Raw genomic sequence first — 14878 nt, 5'->3', positions numbered from 1 at the left:
GTGTTTGGCTCGTATGCATCTCGTCGCGAAAATCAAACTTTCAAAATGTAACTTTTACGACTGCGCCACCTCAATCAAGTCTTAATTTTAATTGTAGAACAAGTAATAGAGTTCAAATCAAAGTCGGAATGCACCAAAGGACCCCTCAGCGAAGTCCTGCTGGAAGGGCAAGGTCCCCCGACCTCTGTAAGCCCGTTGAATATTGCCGCCAACACTCAGCAATGCACTTGCAGTAGTATCTTAACTTCCACCATACTCACCACCGTACTCACTACCTATACTACTACGTACTTGCTCCTGAGTCGATNGATTAGATTGCGCAGTGGCNTGTGAGGCCTGGCTTGAACCAATTTGAGTGCTGCTACCTCTATTTGGTGTCTGAGCTGCCTCCGCGAATACGCCCACACCCGCGCCCGCGCCCGCGCCCGCGCCCGCCCGCGCCCACGACCACGCGTAGGTGGTATCTGCTTATCGGTTTTAGATCAGAATTTAGTAACCGCATAGCCTTGCCCTTTTGCAAACTCGTTAATATCATCGATTGCAAGCTCTGGGAAGTCGTACACCTTGTGGGGGGTTGGGTTGAGAGCCATAGTAAAGAGGTAATGTTTTGGGTATGGGCGCGCGACAGTTGCGCACCAGTGCAGATGCATACGAGCCAAACACACGTGACGTTCTAACTAGATGTGGTGGGAGCTAAGCCAAATCAAGGGGGGTGTGCGAGTATCAATTGGGGGGTGTGCGAATATCAATTAGGGGGTGTCGATCTACCATTGTCCTTAATTTAATCCCGAAATTGGCTCAATCCGCTTCGAAATGGCCCAATCGGGGGTCGGATTGAGTCGTTAGGAGCACTGGTCCCGAACGACTAGTTACCACGGGAATAGAAAAGTGCTCTATACCAACATCCTCGTTACGAAAGTCAACTCAGTAAACGCGGTAACTTCATGGGGAAATATAAACGAGGCATTAGTGCTGAGAGCAAAGAGCTCTGTCAAAAGCTTCTAAAGTCGCTATAGTCGCCACCGAAAGATTCACTCTTCGAAGACGATGTCTTCGAGGATACTTTGGACTTAATTAAAGGTAGAAACAAGACTAGAGTAATCCGCAACATCGCGCAGCTAATTATTCCTTCTGTCGAAATTCTGGTAGTCCGTGGTGCTTAGCATCTTAAGATTTTTTAAGAGACTACTAATGCCAGCTAGAACAACGCCATCCACTTTTACGGATCACGCCCATAACTAGACTATAGCATTAGATTCAAACGAGAAGCATTTACCAAAGAACAACTACAAAAGCTTTAGCCCTTTTATTAGAAACGACTTAGAAGATTGCTCCTACTTCGCGGCCACGTACAATATGTACTTTCCATTCCTAACCAGCAAAGCGAAATATGGAGCATCCGCTCTTGAGATTTGAGGCTGACTTCTTGAAGTTTTATGAACCCTCCTATTGAAGACTCCATAGTCCAAATAGGTCAGGACCGCTGGTTGCTCGGCTACGCAGTAGTCTGTGAAGTTGTCTCTGAGGAGCCGAAGGATGCTTTAAAGAGCTGGAGAGACGATGATGGAAAATTGTATTGTCTTCGAACTTTACCTGAAACCGACGGCACTTCCACCACACCAAGACAATGTGGGAACTTGCAGAACGGTCTTTTTCATCACGCAGGCACCTCTGCGGCGGTTTGGAACATTGGAGGAATGTTTATCAAAGTCGAAGCGTGGCGACCCGAGATGCAATTGGAAAGCGACACAATTCGCTTCGTCAACAGAGTCTCGTCACTCCCTACACCGAATGTTATCTACTCGTGGGTAGATACTCAATGGAGTCGCTCGTTTCTCATTCTGAAAACAATAAAAGGAAGGACCCTGAACCAGGCTTGGAATACATTGTCTTCTGATTGCCACACTCAGCTTGCTAATACAGTTGGACGATTTTGCAAGGCTCTAGCTATCTCAACATCAGAGAGGCTTGAGACGGCTGATGGCAAAGGCATTGTTGAGCCATTTCTGACAACGCGGCCTGCAAACCCCGAGCCTTTGTGGAAGCCGCAGTTAGAAGAAGTGTTAAGGAGTAGAAAACTCAGTTCTGGGAAAAGACTGCCTGAGGGACTCATCACTACAATGTTACGTCCTTCGATGCGCTGATGAGTGCCTAAACAATCGGCATCTCATACGCCGCAGCTTGTGCCTGCTCTTCTTCCTCGCGAGGGGCAATACACTTCTTCCCCTTTTTCGATTTGTGGTGATTGCTCAAAATATCAGCTCTCAGGAAACTCTGCCCACATCCCCAGCGTTGACCATTCCTCAATACTCCTCCGCAGCTGAAAGCTTTGACTCTGTCGTGCTTTTTCATATGTCTTGTGAGATCACTTTGTCTGGCACAAGGCGTACCACAAATGTGGCAAGTCAACGGTTCGCCAACCCCATGCGTCTTCAAGTGTGAATCCCGGTTCCAACGTTTGGTGAAGGTTTTGTCACAATGAGAGCACTTGAATTCCGTTTGCGTCTTTGTGCGTTTCGCGGGTCTGGAGGACTGTGCGGGCTGGGTGACTTTGTCTGACTCTGATTCTGATTCTGATTCTGATTCGGCGTTGGCATCTGAGTCTGCATCTGGGACTTCGGCAATGGGAGGTGGGGTTTCTTCGAATTCGACGGCTGTCTCAGGCACGTATTCCCTCTGGCTTTCAGTAATCTCATCCTCGGTCGGGAAGGAGTCCTGATTCGTGGGATCGGGATGAGTCTCTTTGAGGTGCCTCGTCAGCTGCTCTTCCTTTGCGAAGCCAATGAAGCCAGTACAGTGTATATCGGTGCACCGGAATGGTCTTTCGTGTCTTTGAACATGACCTTCGCGTTCCTCTTTAGAGGCGAAGCCTTGCGTAAAGTACTTGCAGCTGAATCTTGGGCACTTGAAAAGATTTGTGCCGTATTTTCGTTCTAATTCGTCGTCCAATGATTCGACCTTCTCGCCCGTCGACCGGTCCGCGCCGTTAAGAACAACGGATTCTATCTGAACTCGGACACCAGCCACAATTTCTGACAGATCAAGAGCATATTCGCCGGGCCGCATGTCCCCAAAGCGTTTGATCTGCTCTTGCGTTGAAGCGACAGCTTGCTGGATATGTTTGTGCCGTGGTGAAGTTTGAAAGATTTGCAACCTGTCTCGCGTGCGCTTAGAGATCTTTGGTTCAATGGTTGGCGTTCTCCAATGGCTTTCGAGAAGCCCCTCGAAAGACTCAAGGAAACCTCGCGTCGATTTATCAGGGCCAGGTTCGGACGACATCCCCGCTTCCAAGTGACGCACCCAATTGAGAACAGCGTATTCCATAAATCCATAGCTTCCATCTAGGACTGGGTGGGTTGAAAATGGGCTGTTAAAAATTGGAAGATTAAGATAGTCGACGCAGAAAGTTGCTAATCCTAATTCCTTTGCCGTACCATCGAGGTCTTTACTATTCAGTAGGTAGCTATGTTTATCGAGTTAGTCTTTACGAAACCTCATTATCTGACCAGGGTAGCGTACACCTTGGCAGTTAAATGCACCAACTCAACCGATCCATCAGGTCGAACGCTGACCAAAGATTCACAGAGTTCTTCAGGCTTCACTTGGAAGTGCCGCCTTTCAAACTCGACTTCTCTTTTTGCTAAGTTGATAGACTTCATTGTTTGTACCTCATGAAGCTTCAACGGTCGCTTGGCATAAATGAGCCAACCCAAAAGCATTTTAGCTTCTTCACGTTGTGCTTTGACGGGTTTGTTCAAAATGGTCCGCATGATCCTTTTATACCTAGGACAAGGTGAGCCAAAAATAATAAATTGATCTTAAAGACACATACGCTTCGTCTAGCTTGTCGAGGTCTGTGGGAAGCGAGGCCAATTCGAATTCCAAGCCGTCAATCGAGGTTTGGCCACACAAATTGATCCATACGAGTTCAGCGACAAGGAACATACCTAGTAGAGACATAATAACATCAGCTTTCTTCATCCAAAATGGCGCTGGCTTTCGAATCGTGCTTACCATGAGCAAACGCAGAGACGACACTCGCGATTTCTTTCAATTTATCCTCAGGAATTTTTAGAATCTCGCCCAGCTCTTGAGACCGAAATTGGCAGAAAGCATCAATATCGTCCTCGTTCTTCTCCAAGTCCACGACAATGTCGGCCAGGCCGGTGAAGTCTTTCCGTGCACTGTCTTTACGACTAACGAACATGCAACGAAGGCGATCTGCATCCTGATCACTATCATGGTTTTCGATGATTTTGCGGAAAAATCCCACGATGGTCTTTCGTTCGTCTCTAGAGGCGCATTCATCTAATCCATCTAAAATGATATAAGCCGAATTGCAATTACTCAGCGCAAAGGGCAGAAGTTCTTCAATGAGCGATCGAGAATTCAGGAAAGGCTCTCCGCTTTTGCAACACCTGTTGTGCATGTAATCAAGAATTCCGGTGTCTTGTTTGAGAAGCTGTGCCAGGAATGTGCGAGCCATGGATGCGAAAGTATCCCGATCATCATCACCTTGTTTGAAGTAGAAAAACAAAACAATCGGTGTGGGTGACAGGTTCTGGGCTTCCTCTACTACCAAGGACGCAAGGACACTTTTCCCTGTGGCGATTTTTAGTATACTGGAGCGCTTAACACTATGTGGTCTGTAAGGATACACTTACCAGCCCCAGGGTGACCATGGAGCCACAGCAAAGTGGGTAGCGTCGTAAACTGCGGGTCGAACCACTCTTTGAACGTCATATGGTCTAAAAGCCAGCGGCCTGGCATCGCGCCGGGAGAGCACCGATTTCGAATGCTCTTTAAGTGGTATTGCTCATTCTCCATGTCGATAGGTTTCAGCCAGGTGTAGACGGTTTGCCTTCGCTTCAAGTCCTCGTCATCTATCTCGATAGGGTTTGGTTCGTATTCGAGAGTGGATTGGCTTTGAGCTGTGTGAATCTGTTCGAAATTGCCTCCATGTACAATGAGATCGAGGCGAGACGCCATGCTGGAGATGTGTCTAGAAATTTGAAACTTGCGCCTCGGCCAGGAGGTTGATAATATGTCTTTCCAGCCTGCATCCTATCAGTACAAAATTTGACCGTCCTATAAGGTGCAAAACTCACAACGCTGTTTGAAAATTTGCAGAGCAAGCGCGTGCACCTGAATGATGTCGGAATACCCAGCAGAGACAATTTGCGTTATATCTGGTTGGGTGCGAAGGAGCTCGTCGTATTGAGGATAAAGGGGCTGTTGTCGCCCAATCTTCTCGTACATATCAACGATTTCGTTGAGCGCTTCTTGGTGGTCCTTTGTTAACTGCGTAAAACAGTCAGTACTCGGTGTTGCTATTATGTATGATCAGCGAACCTCAAGCATATATTTGACAGGCCCCTTGAGGAAAACATCAGCAATGAGCCTTGACCTAAGTGAGTTCGAATTCCTACCCAAATGAACGCCATAAACGTGTCAGGCACACAAAACTTTCCAAGAAGTTCCCCAAATTGTTCAAAAGCCTCGAGAAAAGGGCCTAGTCGCTTCAGTCCTTGTTGACGTCGCTCTGAGCGCTGCTTGGCTTGTAGATTAATAAGAAATTGTTTCATGTTGGCAAGATTGACCTGTCCAAATCTTTCTTCCTCTTTTCGGCTCAGGCTGCTTTGAAATTTTGACAAAATGTTGTCCATGGATATAACCAGGCCCTCGGTGTTTCCCACATCTCTTTGTGAAGACGAGCCGGTAGTTTCACCTTGGACGTTGAGCGAAGGAACGGGCATTGCCTCTTTCCGAAGAGCCTCCAGTGCTTCTGCCACTCTACCCGCATCGGGTATCAACGCTTGACCTGGCACTGCTAAGAGGCTCCCGGAGCTATCGCCATGGCGGAACATGCTGTTTAAAAGAGCGAAGAAAGCAGCAGTATAGAATTTCCTTTGAAACACGCTTGTCATATCGTCCTGACCAGTAGGCTCCTGTGTCTGTATCATGCGCTGCAATCGTCCGTGTCTGTCAAGGACTTGATTCTTGACATGCGTTCCGAGGAAAAAGGCGGGCGTGTCCCTCCCATGCCGTCCATCCGCGGTACGAGCTTCTCTGTACTTGGGGATTTCGTCTCGGCCTTGGATATCTGCAGTAGCAAGCTCAGAGATTATGCATGCAAGTGACCAGATATCGTCTTTTCGAGTATACTGGCCTTGCCGCGGAGGAGTGTAGTAGCCAGTGTTGTGGGAACTGACGACGCCGGTAGACCCAGTCTCGTCCAGTAAGACTGGTTTGAACTCAAGCAATCCGAAGTCCGCGATTTTCATAATCCCTCTGACAATGAGAATGTTTGCGGGTTTTAGATCTTGGTGGTAAGCTATCTTGGTTCCTTGGTATAGATTATGCAGTGTGTTTATGCCCTCCGCAAGACCTTGCACCTGTCTCCACAGATCGCTGGATTTGTAAATGACACCCTGTCCTTTGCTGAGATAGTCGTGGAGGGACATATCCGCCTCCTCCTGAAGAATGAAAAATATGTCTCCATGCCAATACGCACCTAACGCAGGCATGAGGTGTTGATGGTTGGTCGCTTTTGAGAGACCCTGTAGGTTGTACCACTCTTTCGCTGATGAACTAGCCTCGCCATTCTCGAAAATTTTGCGTGCAAATTTAGTAATCTAGAACTTTACTATCAGTCTCTCGTATTTTGACATCATGGGAAGACTTGCCTGGCCGAACTCCTGAGAACAATAATCTTCATCCTGAAACTCAAAGCAGCGGACTTCTGCAAAAGAGCCTTTTCCCTTGGGTGTTTCATTCTCCTTGATTGGGAGTAGCTCTTTCGCGGGTATTACTTTGATGTCAGAGTATGGCTTCAGCGTTCTCACCAGAAAGCTATATTGATTTCTCAACACTCTCTTCTTGAGTGAGGCAAGATCAGCAATGTTCTCCTTTCGTGACCGACCATGGATCTTTTCCTTCAGCCGATCAAAATCCCCCTCCTGCAAGTATTCAGTCCCGTGCAGTTTCAACCCATGCTGTTGAAAAACACGAATCAATGCTGGTCGCTGTACATAGATGAGTAAAGCAAAGATAGCTGCATAGTCGGTCCTCAGTTCTTTTTCTCTGAGCTCGTTGAAGTGTGTTGAGCGATCACTAAGTGGGCCGCCATCTTGTACGCATCCACGACAAGGACATAGAAAGATTGCTTCCAGCTTTATTCCAGCCACTTTGTCGGCAAAAAGAGCTTCGATGCACCTCCTCGGTATGTACCAACGAGCACTTGCTCTTGGGAGCAGGTCGCTGACAGGTTCGATCTCATTGTTCTCCAAATATCGTTCGGCCAACTTGCAGGGTGGTGTTTCTGTGACTTCGGTTTCCATTGCGCCGATGTCTTGATCAAAGAACGAACGTGGCCAAACGGATATTTTGATGGAGATGCTTGCTCAATTCAATCATCGCCTCGTGGTAGTGAACGAGGCCTCTTCACAGCCTCGAATCAAATCCTCCAGCAACTATACCGTTTAAGCAGAAAATCAAGACGCGTGGCGGAGCGGTAATTTATCGCTCCATGCTCCTGCTCCCATGGTGCACGGCGCAGCAGCATCAGGCTTTCTGCAGAATGCGCCCGTGTGGGGACCTTGCTCATCGCCGAAGCGCTTCGCAGACTGCAGTGCTCTGTACAACGGAATCCAGGCTGTGCGAAGCAAATGAGAGATATCCGGCAAGGACAAGGCTATTGATGAGGTGATTGATGGTGATTGTTGTTAAATTGAAAACCGAGGTGGGACGCGAAGGTGGCTGTCCGAGCAACTCGCTTCGCGCCAGGCTCGAAATTACGCATATGCACGGTTCATGTTGTACTGGGTCTCAATGACAATGATGCATTGGAGCAGCTCGTCGATTTTCAAATGGGAAGTAATTGCATATTATCTGACTTTGGAAAAACTGTTTGGCGGGTCTATCAAGCAATTCTATATATTACTTTTCTACTATTATTTGCAACCATTGATACAAGCACTTCTTCAGACTTCCATCATCTCCCCAAGAGTATCGACTGGCCGAGTGCCAAAACCAAAGTATTGCTGTAATGATTGATTAGGGGAGTTAACATGGAGTCTGATCGGGGCTCCCAACTTACTAGCGACTCCTGGAATTTCTCTCTCCCAAAGCCGTCCCCGGCCAGAGCTGCTTTTTTCATTTGCTTGTTTAGCACATTACTCTGCTGCTGCATTAGACTCAAGGTGTGTGAACAGGGGAGGAAGTGGAGAAGAAGTACAGATTCAATTGTGTTTTCCATGATGTATCGGACAGCAGTAACCTGCTTCGTTTGGCCCAATCGTTGCGCTCTGGCCATTGCCTGCAGTTCGATAAAGGGATTCCATTGTGGCTCGAGAATGTATATACGAGTTGCGACAGCGAGATTTAGACTGGTAATGGTGTAGCTTTAGCATTGAAAATTGTGAGGAAATTGAAAAACATAACGCTTACCCTACTGCGCCTGTGCCTAACGTCATGAGAAGTATATTGGGTCCTGTCGGAGACCGGAATTCCTCAAGCACCTTGAGTCTTTTTTTCAAAGCCAAACCACCATGTATGAAGTCGTAGCGTAGACCGGTGGAATTCAATAAGACTGCTGCAAGGTCTAAAGTCTTCTTCCATGATGAAAAGACAATACTGCCACTGTGTCAGCCACAGAAAAGAAAAACTGATGGATTCAGTGCACTTACCACTTACTCTCCATATCATTCTGGAGGTCTCTCCGAAGTGCTAAAAGCTTCGTTGGAAACTCCGCAGCAGGTTTCTCACTGTATGTGCTTTCTAGATGCAAAGCTAACATACTATCCTCAGATGGTCGTACTGGCGCATGACCCCCGTAACAAAGCAGACAACCTTTTCTTGATGTGTAGCATTGGGAATGACAGCCGTGGCAAACTAAGTGTTTACAATTGGCCATGAACATCCCCCCACTAGCCTCATCGATAGAGAAGATGGGCACAGAACAGTGGGCGCAAAGATTCATATCGCGCAGCTGGAGGAGTGAGAATAACTCATCGTCAGACTCCGGGATTCCCATGGCAGCCTTTCTTGGTCCATTGTTGCAGAATAATCTCAGTTCGTGGATCGAATGAAGAACAGTAGCGGACACTTTGGACCTGCGACCACTGACAGCCATTTGAACATATTCCCTGAAACGCAGGAAGAGTTCATCGTATTCGACTCGCTCACGGTCTGAAAGCCGTAGGACCCTTTTTTCCGCAACAGTATTCGGTAATCCTAAGATATCTTTTGTTCTTCGGAGACAAACGGTTTGAAGAAGCGTCTGCAGATTTTGATACCTTGATTTTGTTTTCAAAGTCGTAGGGGCGATGATATAGGTGCGGAATGTCTGAGGCTTGTCTAGAATTGGGACCTTGAGAAATGAGATCAGAGCTCCCAGATCTTCAAGGCTGTTTTGAATAGGGGTTCCCGTAAGGCACCAACGATGTTGTGCAGTGAGTCTATCAACGGCTTGAAATTGCTTGGTGGAACGATTGCGGATTTCGTGGGCTACATGTTTTCATTAATAATAGGAGGGCTATTGAGTGAAGAAAAATTTTCACCCTCGTCAAGAACAATGCGGAAATAATGAATATTCGCAAGTGGAGAGGTTCCGCGCATGAGGTCCTGTGCGATTGTTGCGAATGTGGTGAATACTACGTCACTTTCAAAGTGACGCTTCATCTCTTTTTCTTTGTGGCGCTCGGAACCTAGATGCTTGTGAAATGTGATACCACCGGTATATGTGTGTCTGCATCTGTTAACTGATCTGGTACAACAAATCCAATCTTTGGGTGTTGAATGACTCACGTTCGGATTTCGGTGATCCAGCTATCAATCAAAACTGCATACAATTAGCGCCATTGGAGGTAATGTTTCTGGTTGTGGGTGGTTATTTACGGGTAGAAGGCGCCAATATTAAGGTTGCCCGAGACGCATGCTGACACTTCGATGAAGTTGGCAGGTCTTTAGCATAATTGGACACGAAATCTGTGGCATTCTTCATAGAGCTTGCAATGGCGGATAAGACTACCAGTGTCTTCCCTAGTCCCATATCGTCTGCAATAATACCGCCTTTGGCCTCTTTGGCCTCCTCACGTCGGGGTCGTTTTGCTGCCGTCAAGACATGCCGAAAGCTATTTACCCTCAGTTGTCTTCAAAACCAAGCAAGGAATATATTACCAGATCTCTTCGCCCACAGCCTTGTGCTCCTTCCAAAGACTCAGTAGAGCTGGCATTTCACTACACTCCCTTTGTCGAATGAAGTCAATTGCTTTCATTTGATGTCTGAAAAGGCTATTAGCGTGCAAGAATGACACCCATGAATACCGTGTGCCTACGGTAAAAGCTTAGCTTTGATGCGGTTCTGATCAGTGCTGATCTCTTGCAGAATGCTGTTGTGTGACAGAGAATCAAGGATAGAATCTACTAGGTCAGTTGTGTTTCTTTGGCGCTCTGGGCCTGTTTTTTCCTGCTCCATCGCCGAGCCAAAACTGATTGGATTCAACGCGGACTCGTCTGCAACGGTACCCAAAGCCTCTTGTCTTTCTTCGACCCCTCGGATTTCAAGGAGCTGAGGATTATGATATGGCACCTCGTCTAAACCATAGGCGGGATCCTGTAGAAAGACCCCGGTCTGGGACAGAATGTCACCAATTTGATCAGCATGATGTTTAAAACTATACACATTAACCTCAACGTCGAAAGGTACCGCAGGACCAGTTCGATGATTGCTCTGTATTGGAAAGAGAGACTCCCAGTCAGATTTGGACAGATAAGCCTGGAATTTCACACCGAAAAGCGTAAGTCGCCGAACTTCACTGCAGAAGTTTTTGTTCAGGCGTGCAAATTTCTGGCCTGAGTACAGCAGCTCGAAGTAATCACCCACGAGCGAGACATCGAAGAGGATATAATGACCAGTTGAGTAGAATTGGTCAGGGCGAGGAGCTCTGTCGTTCGAGGATCGCAGCTGTGCTTTTACATTGACGATCGAGAGATAGTGAGCAATCACAGGTGTTAGAGTGTGGCAATACGATGACTTACTGATCCTAGCAAGTGCAATGCTTCAGCAGGTTTTGTAGTCGAGGGCGAAGAAGGGTTGTCAGCTGAAGATTGCGGATCATCGATCCCGAAAGGCCAGGGACGCTTTTGGGAACTGCTGGTAGTATCGAAAGAAATATCGCCGAAATCTGTCATGAAGTCAGGGTTGTAGTCAAGTATCGTGATATCGTTTGCTTGGAGTTGTTGTCCTTCCATGATTGACGGATTTTGAGGAGTCTTTCAGCCGCATTTGTGTCTTGAGCTTCTGTAGCGTTCATAAAGTGGCATGAGAGCTTTGGAGAGGAGCCGCACCAATGGAGTTCGAAAACTTATCCGAAGATGCACGCCTCTCCAGACGATTGAGCACAGCCCCAAAGAGGCGCAGCTGGTCGAATACATAATTTGAAACTGACGATCCCAGCTCTCCAGTTGCGCAGACTCTCTTTGGTTATTTCCACCCAACAACATAGCCACAACAACAACCTTTCAATCAATCCTCGGCGGATCAAGGCACAATGATTGTCCAGGTCATTGAAGGTCGATACACTGTAGACCATGGTATTTTGAAATCATACCTTGAGAGATTGTTCAAGGATGGAAACTTTGAGATTGTCGTAAGCAGCCAGAATTACGAAGCATTTTTGGCCGTTATTGACACAAAAAACAGCTGCCGGATGAAGGAGAGAAATGGAAAGTCCAAGTCCCACGCGAATTGACTCGGGTAAGTCCATCAACCCAGATACTGATGATGAATATACACAACAGGATCGCTAATCGATGGACTTTAACAACAATAGGATGAGCTTGTGGAGATTCAGAGACAGTTCAGACAAGCGATTTGAATTCCGTAAAGCACAGATCATTAGATGAGACTTGCAGCGGAGGAATAGATTGTCGAGTGAGGCAAAATAGGGACGCCATGGATGCCTACTATATTTCTTCTATCTTCTAAATTCGAACTCCAAGTATCTACACAGCCTCTTGAATTCCAAACTTCTTGTTGATTGTCAACTGTATCATGTGCGCATGGCGCCAGCGAGGCAGATTACCGTGCGCAGGTGGAACACTCGCAACTGCGCCCCATCGTTGCCCAAAATGCCCACAATTCCGGTAAATGCCCGATAGCAAGTCCTTAATTGCGCTTGACCTCATTGTGAGGCCAGTTTGTAGGAGAAAAGATGTCTGATTTCAAAATCGATTCATATGCGGGATGGGAAAATTATCCTCGGAACCTTCACCTTTCATCGCACGATGTTGATGCTTCACGAGTTGACGATCGGATCAGTCGGCTCGCGAAAGATCTCTTTGTTGATAAGGAGGCCTCAAACTTCAGATTTCTGGAGCTCAATACTCCTGGGCAAGGTTGTTATTCCTTTTTCCGACTCCCAACGGCTGCTAATGTCTGATTAGACGGCTTGCGAGAGGTTGAATTGGTCCGGATACAGACGACAGAGGACTTGAGCGCAGTTTTCCGGCGCTCGCAGGATACATCGATATTGTAGGCTCAGTGGTCTAGCCGAGCAACCAGCAGCTGAATACCTTGTAGTTTCCTCGATCAAAGCTATACATGGAGCCGTCTTCAGATATGCGAAGAGCACTTCCGAAAACTGTGTACCTACCTCGAGGTGCACCCGGATTTCCTCGCTATAGTTTACTTGTTCTGTGAGAAGGTTCGCCCGGTCGAAGAGAGCTTCAACGGATTTTTTATCAATTACTCCAACCAGCAAGGTCCTGGATTGATGAGCCCAGGCTTTGATTATAGTATGCTCCCATTTTTGTCATCCATGAATTATGATCTAATCCGGTAGGCATTGGTTACAACATAAAATATGTGTCCCGACACGGCCGAAGATCCCCTAAGGATCCTTTCTCAATCAGAGAAGTAGGAGTGTATCAACAACTTTCTTCTGGAAGCCAGACAAATAGTTGGGTGATCTTACAGGCGCCCGCCCCACTTCAAGATCGGTTGCGACGCGCTTTCGGGAACAGTAACGATACAGCACCAGGGCAACAATTCCAACTGCATCCAGTGATTCTATTGTGCGTATCTGACGACTGGAGGGACTATTTGTCTTATCTCGAAGAAGATTTCTCATTGTTGGTAAGTCTACCGGTGTACGCCTCGGCTTCGTAGAGATACTAAGTGTATTAGGTCGATAGAGGGTTCTATACCAATATCAAAGGCCCGCAGTTCGAAGGAGATGTAGAAGCGGACTACTCAGATATTCGGAAGTTGCAAATACTGACAGACAAACTACAAAGATTGCGGCACATCCTCAGTCTCAACGTTCGACTTGGTCACCAGATGAGAGATTCACTAGAGAAATTACAGAGACAGCAATCGGCGAGTCTGCTTATTGGCTCTTCTCATATTAGCAATAAGCTCGAAAAATTCATATATGACCAGCAGACAAGCTCAGACAGAATCAGCAACCTTTTAGAGCGATCTACTGGAATCGGTCAGCTAGTGAGTCTTCTTTCAGTCTACTAGGTCTGTTTAACAAAGTATCACTAGGTGCAAAACATTCTCGAGATTCGAGCGACAGAAGCAGGAAAGATAATGAATTTCGAGATGCAGAAGCTTACCGAGCAAGGAATCGAGGAGAATAAGCTTGTCAAGAGGCTCACCCAACAGGCGACACGCGACACAAAGTCTATGAAGATTATCGCTTTAGTGTCCGCCATATTCCTACCCGCAACCTTTATGGCGGTACGTCAAAACGATGACAAGTTATGAACCTGTAGCTAACCTCGCCGCAGACATTATTTGGTTCAAACTTCTTTGTCTACTCCCAAGATCAAAACAAGTTGACCGTAGCTTCCAACTTCTGGGTCTATATTGTCTTCACTGCTGGCTTTTCGGGCACGGTCATAACAGCCTGGGTTCTTTGGAAACAACCGAGGGCCAAACGTCGTGAAGCAGATGATTTAGGACCGCAACTGACGCGGCAATTGGTCTAACTTCGGAAAATTTACTCATCGACAGTAAATCTGTAAGCTTACTACACAAGCATCGTCCTTTTCCTGTCTTGACTGATAAAACCTAGTCTTCTTGGTTTGTCTTCAAGCCTGGAGAGTCACTCAAAATCACCGCCGGCCTCAAATCTTCAAGGCTGATTCTAATAGCATCTGCTTTTCTTTTTGGCCGCTTCACTTCGCTGATAATAGAAAAGTGGTGACGAAACGATCTTGTGACCATTGAGTTTACGTGTCAAGTCTGCTGAGAAATCGAGGAATCGCTTTCGCTCAGCAGCTCACGCTCACTACCTCCAGCAAAAAGACTTTCACCGGTGCAGTAGAACTTCTATCTTAGAACAAGGTGTACAACTTCGTGCAACACACAGATTTCGAGAATTCGACAGCGGGGTTGAGCAAGGGGCCGGACTAGTCTACGAGCTGAATCATCCAGAGCCAATAACACCTTTCTGGTGCAAACGATTCCCATAGTTTGCGGCGTGAATAAATTGCTCAGCCCCCTCTTATCTAGCCAATAGTATGGAACTTCAGTTGGCCGCAGCAAGGCGGCGGTCGATTAGGGCTGGGTCTTAAGGCCATCACATAGTTAATCAACCCGCCTTAGGTCCAGGAGGTGTTCAAAATTGAGAGATGGCCGTCTGGCAGGGTGTAAAGCCCTTGCTCGTTATCTGAGTTCTGCAGAAAACAGCTGCGAAGGGTCTGATGAGCCGCAACAGCTATCAAGACCAACCAATCAGACATACAAGGACGAGTGGTGCACGGTCTCCGGGACCCACGGTCACCCCATTGTGAACCTCTTACAAATGGGGCGACCGGGCGATCACAAGTACAAAATGCTCTCTCTGGCGGAAAGTGAAGGGCGCTC

At 47.1% G+C, this 14878-nt stretch overlaps 4 protein-coding genes across 4 annotated transcripts; 2 read left to right on the top strand and 2 right to left on the bottom strand.

The window, feature by feature from the left end:
* Positions 1-1436: 1436 nt before the first annotated feature.
* On the top strand, positions 1437-2144 carry K441DRAFT_564564 (uncharacterized protein; the record flags this gene model as incomplete). Its single annotated transcript, XM_067643656.1, has 1 exon — positions 1437-2144. The coding sequence occupies one exon, from the start codon at positions 1437-1439 to the stop codon at positions 2142-2144; it is 708 nt and encodes a 235-aa protein (XP_067503273.1).
* A 7-nt stretch (positions 2145-2151) lies between these two features.
* K441DRAFT_564769 (uncharacterized protein) lies at positions 2152-5666 on the bottom strand (the record flags this gene model as incomplete). The annotated part of the gene is made up of 9 exons (XM_067643670.1): positions 2152-3463; positions 3520-3783; positions 3833-3947; positions 4015-4602; positions 4665-4815; positions 4855-5057; positions 5109-5301; positions 5353-5376; positions 5430-5666. The coding sequence occupies 9 exons, from the start codon at positions 5664-5666 to the stop codon at positions 2152-2154; spliced, it is 3087 nt and encodes a 1028-aa protein (XP_067503272.1).
* A 2327-nt stretch (positions 5667-7993) lies between these two features.
* On the bottom strand, positions 7994-11023 carry K441DRAFT_564766 (uncharacterized protein; the record flags this gene model as incomplete). The annotated part of the gene is made up of 8 exons (XM_067643669.1): positions 7994-8179; positions 8237-8387; positions 8449-8634; positions 8688-9507; positions 9561-9785; positions 9898-10142; positions 10180-10284; positions 10338-11023. Coding segments are annotated over 8 exons (2604 nt in total), but the record flags the coding sequence as incomplete, so codon positions are not given.
* A 1192-nt stretch (positions 11024-12215) lies between these two features.
* On the top strand, positions 12216-13998 carry K441DRAFT_678047 (uncharacterized protein; the record flags this gene model as incomplete). Its single annotated transcript, XM_067651130.1, has 7 exons — positions 12216-12399; positions 12448-12535; positions 12584-12798; positions 12846-13138; positions 13190-13504; positions 13553-13747; positions 13798-13998. 7 exons carry the CDS (start codon positions 12216-12218, stop codon positions 13996-13998), a joined length of 1491 nt encoding a protein of 496 aa, XP_067503270.1.
* Between the last annotated feature and the right edge of the window lie 880 nt (positions 13999-14878).

Source organism: Cenococcum geophilum (assembly GCF_001692895.1).
Source record: "Cenococcum geophilum 1.58 unplaced genomic scaffold K441scaffold_25, whole genome shotgun sequence".
Classification (NCBI taxonomy): domain Eukaryota; kingdom Fungi; phylum Ascomycota; class Dothideomycetes; order Gloniales; family Gloniaceae; genus Cenococcum; species Cenococcum geophilum.
Note: the sequence above shows the minus strand (reverse complement) of the source record. Positions and strands in the feature narration are given on the sequence as shown.